We start from the raw sequence: 7,535 nt of genomic DNA, 5'->3' as shown, positions 1-7,535 counted from the left end.
GAGACGCCGACACCCCACCCCCCGGCCCCGCCCCGACCACAGGTGCGCGGCGGCACGAAGATGCAGTCGCTCCAGCTCTCGCGCAAGAGGGCCTACGTCTTTGGCCGCTCACGCGAAAGGGTCAGCCTCGCAACTCTTCCCCACCAGATCTTGCACAGCCGACTCGCAAAGCCCCACTGCCCTCCACCGAGAGCTGACTCACCGAGAGCCGACCGGGGCCGCGGGCCGAGCCAGCGTTCGAGACTCCGCCTCGGACACCGCCCGAGGCGACCGCCCGAGAGTCCTCCCAGAGACGCCCCCCCAGCCTCCCCCCCCCCCCCCCGATTGTGCTGTGCTAGTCCACGACACGTCCATGACACGTCCGTAACACGTCCACGACACTTCGCCAGGCGGACTTCGCCGTGCCAGACGAGTCCGTGTCTCGTGCGCACGCGGCGATTGTGCACGGCTCTCCGGCCGATGGCGGCCGCGACGGCGGCGACGGCGACGACAGCGAGGCACCGCTGCACCTCATTGACCTCGGCTCGACCAAGGGCGGCTGCGCCTAGAAGCGGGATGAGTACTCGTGTATTCCAACCCGCGCTCGAGAGGACACGGACTCCGCTGTACTCGACCGTATTCGGCTGTACTCCCTGTGTTCGCACCCCTCGTCTTTCACGCGTGCTCTCTAAAGCACTCCGGCCCCCGAGGGTTGGCGTATTCATCATGCAGGCAGCTTCCTCGACACGGGCGCCGGCTGGGAGCGGCTGTCGCCGCACAAGCCGACGCGCGTGCCGTGCGGCGCAAAGATCAAGCTCGGCGATTGCGACACGGTGCTTGTCCGCCCGTCGCCATCGTCGCCGCCGTCGTCGCTGCCGCCGCCGCCGCCGCCGCCGCCGCCGCTCGCGCCGCCGGAGCCGGAGGGACCTCGCTTTTCAGACATGCTGCAGACGACCATCCTGCCGAGCACGCCCGCCGTCGATGTCGCGGCGGCGCGCAAGGCGAAGGCGGAGGCGTTGCCGTTCCCCGAGGTTGAGGGGGGCGGCGCTGGAGCGGAGGGCGAGGGCGAGGGCGAGGAGGAGGGCGAGGGCGGCGCCGCCGAACCACAGCTCAGCAACAGCGACTTTCGGAACGCGTTGCTGCCCTTCCTTGCCTCGAAGAAGGCGAACGGCGAGGGCGAGGGCGAGGACGGGGGCGACCGCAAGCGCAAGAAGAAGAAGAAGCGGAGGCGCGGCGACGACTCGGACGATTCCGACGCAGAACCCCCGCCCCCCCTGAAGCTCGACAAAGCGGCCGCCGCAGTCGACCCCGGCGGCGGATTTGTGCTGCGCAAGCAGAAGGCGCAGCCTGGCAAGCGCGGGCCCACGAGCAGCAAGAAGGAGCCGAAGATCAAGTTTTGATCAGGACGGGGGCTCGGCCACATCCACATCGCCGCCCCACTCTGATCATTCGGACAAGTTATTGGGACACGCCGCGCGCGCCTGGTTCTGTCCCTGCGCGTTCAGTCTATCCGGCGTGGGTCGACTATGGTCCACGATCAGTCTCTGTCGCGGTGTGTGCTTTTTGAGATGGACCATGACGAGAGTGATACAACAAAAACACAGTAACAATCGCACAGAATTTAAGCCAACGTACACGCTACACCAGGGTTGGGAAGGGCGGCATGCCGGACAGGTTCACCATGAGGAACCCTGGCCGCAAGCCGCCGGGCAAGGCGGTCAAGCGCAAGCCTGACCGCCAGCCCGCACCCAAGGGAGGTGGACCCCCACCCCCCTCTCCTAAGGTGAACAAGAACAGGCTGAGCGCGCTGGGCGCTGGCCCTTCTGGCACCAGCGGGAGCCAGAGCGCGCACCACCGCGCTCCCCCTCCCCCTCCTCGCCGCCTGCCAAATCACCGCGGTCGTCTGTGCCTGCTTCCGAGTATGACTCCGAGTTCGACTTTTCCGACGCTGAGGCGCAGGATAGGACGGCAGGGGTCGTACACGACGCAGTTCAGCAGGCTGTGATGCAATACGGCTATGACGACGAGCTCTTCCAGGCGTGGAGGGACGGCGAGATACGGCGAAAGGACTTGCCGGAGAAGGTGGTGGCTATGGCTTTGGACCTTTGCGAGAGGTGGCGAGCGGAGCAAGCGCGGTGTAGGCGCGTCCACGCGGCGCAGCGGCTCTCCCGCGACCCCGGCCCCTCTCATAGCCGCAGCCGTAGCCGCAGCCCTAACTCTTGCCGCTCTTCCGTGTCGGGTTGTGACGAGGGGTGAGGGGACACGGATTGAAGATCCCTCACACCAAGATCGTGCAGGGCGGGGACACATATCCCTAAATCCCATCTCGTCTCAGAGTTTGCCCGTTTTATTTATTTATTTACACCCCGACGCCCGAGAGCCGAGAGCCCCTCCCTTCAACGCAAACAGAAGAGAGCGCATCCGAGCCCCACGTATACTCTAGGGATAGGGTGTACGTAGCTCTGGGTGGCGCTAGTGCACGCAAGCTCCAGGGCGCGCGCTCGGCAGACCTTGGGCTCAGTCTATTTCCTCGATCTGCTCGTCCTGACGCGACTTGAGCCAAGCCGGCTCCGCCCCCAGCTGCAAAGCACTTGCACGCCGCGCAGCGCTGCCCTCTCCCCAACCCACGAAGACCATCGCCGCCAGCGCGCCCGCAGAGGCGGCCGCCTGGCTGACTGACTCATCCACGCCGAAAACATTTCCCCCCATGTGCCTCTCGCAGCAAATGGTTCCCAGCGCGATGCAGCCGTTCTCTTGGACCCCGGTACGGTCGCGGTGCTCCTGCATGCCAGTCACGACGGCCGCTAGCGCGCCCGCCGCCGCCATCGCTTCCACGATCGCCTGTACCTGTCCTCGGGCGAGAGCAGACAGGGCGTGGCAGCCAGTTTGCTGTACAGCCGCATGGCTCGGATGCGCGCGCATGCCGGCAATGATTAATGGCAGTGCCCCAGCGCCCATAATCGTGTCTCTGCGAAGGCGACCCTCCTCGTCTGGGCCACTTTGGCCGGCGCACAGCCAACCGAGGGCACCATAGCTCGCCGCTTGCACGGGGACGCAGTCGCCATGGTCCCGGATCATGGTGACGACCATTTGCGGCGCGCCCGCATCCGCCAGGAGTTGACTGCGAATGCTGTTCGCCCCCTCGGTGGTCGCGCCCACCCCAAAAAGAGCACGGCAGCATGCATCAGCGATCTCGCGCTGTAGGTAGTAGGCCCTGAGAGCGCTGCAAAGCACTGCCGCGCTCTGCTCCCGCTCGAGCTGACTGGGCAGCACCAGCCGACGGAGTCTGCTCCACGCATGGCATACGAGCGGCTGCGATTTCCTGGCCGGAAGCAGTGCGAGAATTTTTGGCAGCAGGTCATCCGAAAGCATGACGCCTGTCACCCACTCTGGATTGCGGCGAAGGGCTGAGCCCCCCCTCCCTCCCCCGCGCCCATTCCCTGCCCTCTCCCGCCACGCACTCCGTCCGAGCCCTCTCCCCTCTTGCACAACAGGAATTTTGACAATTAATCAGAGAAGGACGCCGGGAGCAAAGCCCATGCCCCCTTGCTGCCTCCTGCAGGTGAGGAAAACACAACTCGAATCGATGCACGATGGGCTTGCCCCATCCCGGAGTGGTTCGATCCCGCACAAATCCGAGACGGTGATGGATGCGTCGCGTGATGGTCTCATGCCCAGTGAGGTAGTGCATCTGGCTACTCTGGATCCTGCTGAACAAGTTCCTCTTGTAGCTCGATCGGTCACACCGCCACCGCCGATGATGGAGAGGGGGGACGACACTGCTTCTGTAGCCTCGGCCAAAGCCGCAAGCGGCTCCAGGGCGAACAGCGCGTCGTGCGCGTGCGGCGCCCACATTTCGCGGGCCAATCTCTTGCCTCGTGGATGGCGGGGCCGTTTCTTTTTTGATGTACGTACTTTTAGCTAGCTTACTGGGAGAAAAGCGAGAGGGGGTTGTGTTCTCTATCTAGGCCCCTAAGGGCCCTACGCGCGGCGTGAGAGCTCGGAAGCGAGCTTTGCACGGCGATCGAGGATGGCACGGTTCACCCCCTTCACCGAAGCGATGCTGAGAGTGTATGTAAATAAATAAATAAACAAAGTGCAGTAGAAAATCCAAAATCCAAATCGCAAACATAGAAACCCAAACACACACAGCCACGTGGCAATAAAAACGTGTGAGATGGGTAAAAAGGAAAGGTCCCCGCCCTTGCGATCTTTGTGGTTTGTGCACTGCAGGGTTCTTTGTGGGTGTGGTCGTATGTAGCTCTTACGTACATTCCCGTATTTTTTCGCAATGCTGATTTTCTTTCTTTCTTCAATAGAGGGGGGTTCCGAGTTTCGTTAATTTTCTCGTCGCCTAATGTAGAGAGACTAGGTAGAGCGGCCCGACCGGCCCTGAGTGCATAGACTTAGTCAGAGCCTGCGGCAGAGAGAGCGCGCAGCGCCGGGCCGCCGCTGGCAAAGCCAAAGAACCTGGGTCCGAACGCAACTCGTCTCAACCGAACCGCGGCCGCCTAAAACTCGGGCGTGTAGAGGAAGCGCAGGATCCACGGCATCGAGAGCTGCGGGCGAGGGAGGAGCGGGGCCGCGTTGAGAGAGAGGCAACGGAGGAGAGGGAGGATGCAGCGGGCGGGTGGGGGCATGCAAGCGGTGCGGTAGGGGCATGGCAGCTGCCGCGGAGGCGTCACGGGCGCAGTGGGTCGAGGGTGCGCGCCTGCGTTGCGGCGAGGAAGAAAGGGCCGAGCAGCGGGATGGTCATCATCAGGTCGAAGTCGACGAGCAGATCGGAGCCGAGCTGCGCGAACCCCTGCACGATCGCCGTGCGCACCACGCGGACGCGCGAATAGCGTGCGAGCGCCGACGGCACCTCGCGAGTGTGGCTCACCTGACGGGGCATGCGAGGGGCGCAGGCGGTCCCCCGCCCAGTCCCCTGCCCCCTCTCGCGCTTGGACTTCCTCTCCCCCTTCATGCCCCCCTCCCCGCGGTATCCCCCCACCCCCCCCCCCCTCATTCAATCCCTCGCCTCGCCCCCCTCCCTCTCCCTCCTCCCAGCAGGGAGCCGTGCCCCTCGACCATGCTCCGAGAGAAAGCCTCGGTGGGGGCCGGCGGGTGCGTGGGCGACCCCTCGGTGGGGGCGACCCGCCAACGCGAAATCGTCTCGGTCGGGCATGGCTAAGCCAGTCCAAAACGGCACAACCTAGCCGGCGGCACTCTCGAGCGGTCTCTGCGGCTCACCGTCGCAAGCTCCGCGCCCAGCCGGTAGCCGTCTTCGGTCGATTGGCAGCCGCCCTGCCCCAAATTTGGCATCATCGGGTGCGCCGCGTCCCCGCAGAGCGCGACGGGCCTGAGGCATAAACACACCACAATCAGGGCGTGAAGCAAGATCCGTGCAGTGCGATCGGAGCCGCGCGAGGACAAGGGCTGCGAGTACATCGAATACAGCAGGAGACATGTACGCTCGATCCGTGCCCTCTCGGGTGCGAGTCCGAGTACCGGCGGCCTGCCGTTCCCAATCTAGGGCGCCCGGCCCCTTTGCCCACGGCGACCACCAGCGACGCGGGTCCCAAGTGGCGAGGAGGGGCGCCCCATCGTAGAGGTCGCGCCTACGGGACATGTCTTGGACATGTCGTGGACGCGTCCTCGACATGTCCGACCCGGCGACCCGCCGCAGAGGGCGCGCCGCTTGATGTCACTCTCGGCGGACGCTTCGATCAGCTCGAGTGCGAACGGGTCCCAGACGTTGCCGTCGGCGTCGCCGCTGCTGCACGAGAACTCCTGGCGCAGCCGCGTCAGCTTTGGCGTTGGGTCCTCGTCCGTGGGCTCCGGATCGACGCCGCCCGCCGGCTCGCGGATGAGCGCAAACCACTGCTGCCGCTCGCCGCCGCCGTCGGTCGACACAAAGTACTTCTTCTCTCCGAGCAGGATTTGATACGAGACGTCCTCGATGTTTGATGCGCGGTGCGGCGCCAGCGCCGCGTAGCAGGTGAAGCCCGAGAAGCGGCGATCCGCCTGCGCCGCGATCCGCACGGTGTCGCGCGCCAGCTTGCGCGCCTCCGCCTCGTCGAGCGCACCTGTTCACAGAAAGAGGTGTGAAGAGACGCTGTTCACAGCTTGCGCGCCTCCGCCTCGTCGAGCGCACCTGTTCACAGAAAGAGGTGTGAAGAGACGCTGTTCACAGCTTGCGCGCCTCCGCCTCGTCGAGCGCACCTGTTCACAGCAAGAGGTGTGAAGAGACGCTGTTCACAGCTTGCGCGCCTCCGCCTCGTCGAGCGCACCTGTTCACAGCAAGAGGTGTGAAGAGACGCTGTTCACAGCTTGCGCGCCTCCGCCTCGTCGAGCGCACCTGTTCACAGAAAGAGGTGTGAAGAGACGCTGTTCACAGCTTGCGCGCCTCCGCCTCGTCGAGCGCACCTCCCGCCGCGCCCGACGCGGCGAAGCCGCCCGCGCCCTCTCCGAGTGAGTGCATCTGCTTGCGGATCTGGGACCAGACGCCGTCCGCGCCGACCAGCACGTCCGCGTGCGCCTTGGTGCCGTCGGAGAGCGTCGCAACCACGCCGCGGCCGTCGCCGCGGTCCTCCCACCCCTCGATGCGCGAGCTGATGCGGACGGTGCCGTCGGGGAAGCCATGCTTGACCAGAATCTGCTGAATCACCGGCCGGTCGACCACGACCGTCGCAGGGAGCCCCGCCTCGAGGGCAGGGCCGATGGTGTCGAACCGCACCAGCCAGTCGCCTCGGTCGTACAGACCCGCCAGCTTGTTGCCCTTGCGGTACCCGATCTTGAGGCCTGAGACGCGGTCGGCGGTGACGGTGCCCGCGGCGACGAGCTCCTCAAAGACGGCTGGGGAGATGCGCTGGATGGCGCGGAGCGCATTGGACTGGATCTGGATGGGGCCGCCGTACGGCGCGTACGAAGACGCCTGCTCGAACAGCGCGACCCGCATGCCCGCCGCGTGGCACGCCGCCGCTGTCACCAGGCCGGCAAGCCCGCCACCCGCCACCAGCACGGTGAGTGGGTCGTCCTTGCTCACCGGCCGGCCACCCGCCGGCACCTCGCGCGGCGTGCGCCACCACGCCTTCTCATCCTCCTCCCCCACCAGCATCCCGCGCAGCGCCTGCGCATCGGCAGCAGCCTGCTCGTAGCGCGTGCGGATGCGGTGCGTCCTCTCATCGTTCTCGGCCTCGCGCTGCGGCGCGTGCGGCTGCGAGAGGATGCGTGCAACGTGGTCCGGCATGTCCACCTTGTTCTCCGCCGAGCCCTCGCCGGCCGCAAGCCACTCGACCTGCGGGAGCTTGCGCTTTGCCGTCCGCAGCGCTGCCGCAGGGCCAAAGGAGAAGGCCTGCTCGCCGCGCATCGCCGGCGCTGGCGCGCGCTGCACGGCGCGAGCCGGTGCCACGCGGTGGGGAGGCGGCCTACCAGCGAACGACGCCGAGGGAGTGATCGCCCCCGCGAGCCACAGCATCATTACGACAGACCCCTTGGTTTTCTTTGTTTTCTTTGCGAGATCGTTTTTGCGTCTTCAGTCTTGGGCTCACCGGTGAATTGTCTTTTTGCCTGTG

At 65.6% G+C, this 7,535-nt stretch overlaps 3 protein-coding genes across 3 annotated transcripts; 1 reads left to right on the top strand and 2 right to left on the bottom strand.

The window, feature by feature from the left end:
* Positions 1-60: 60 nt before the first annotated feature.
* Positions 61-1,379, top strand: EMIHUDRAFT_241505 (hypothetical protein; the record flags this gene model as incomplete). Its single annotated transcript, XM_005773610.1, has 5 exons — positions 61-120; positions 390-423; positions 712-818; positions 930-1,010; positions 1,089-1,379. The coding sequence occupies 5 exons, from the start codon at positions 61-63 to the stop codon at positions 1,377-1,379; spliced, it is 573 nt and encodes a 190-aa protein (XP_005773667.1).
* Positions 1,380-2,496: 1,117 nt separating this feature from the next.
* On the bottom strand, positions 2,497-3,351 carry EMIHUDRAFT_241503 (hypothetical protein; the record flags this gene model as incomplete). The annotated part of the gene is made up of 1 exon (XM_005773609.1): positions 2,497-3,351. The coding sequence occupies one exon, from the start codon at positions 3,349-3,351 to the stop codon at positions 2,497-2,499; it is 855 nt and encodes a 284-aa protein (XP_005773666.1).
* A 921-nt stretch (positions 3,352-4,272) lies between these two features.
* EMIHUDRAFT_444553 (hypothetical protein) lies at positions 4,273-7,444 on the bottom strand (the record flags this gene model as incomplete). The annotated part of the gene is made up of 6 exons (XM_005773608.1): positions 4,273-4,538; positions 4,691-4,861; positions 5,212-5,320; positions 5,505-5,579; positions 5,657-6,047; positions 6,388-7,444. The coding sequence occupies 6 exons, from the start codon at positions 7,439-7,441 to the stop codon at positions 4,491-4,493; spliced, it is 1,848 nt and encodes a 615-aa protein (XP_005773665.1). The 3' UTR covers positions 4,273-4,490.
* Positions 7,445-7,535: the final 91 nt, after the last annotated feature.

This window comes from Emiliania huxleyi, assembly GCF_000372725.1.
Source record: "Emiliania huxleyi CCMP1516 unplaced genomic scaffold EMIHUscaffold_333, whole genome shotgun sequence".
Lineage (NCBI taxonomy): Eukaryota > Haptophyta > Isochrysidales > Noelaerhabdaceae > Emiliania > Emiliania huxleyi.
This window is presented reverse-complemented; position numbering and strand designations above follow the sequence as displayed.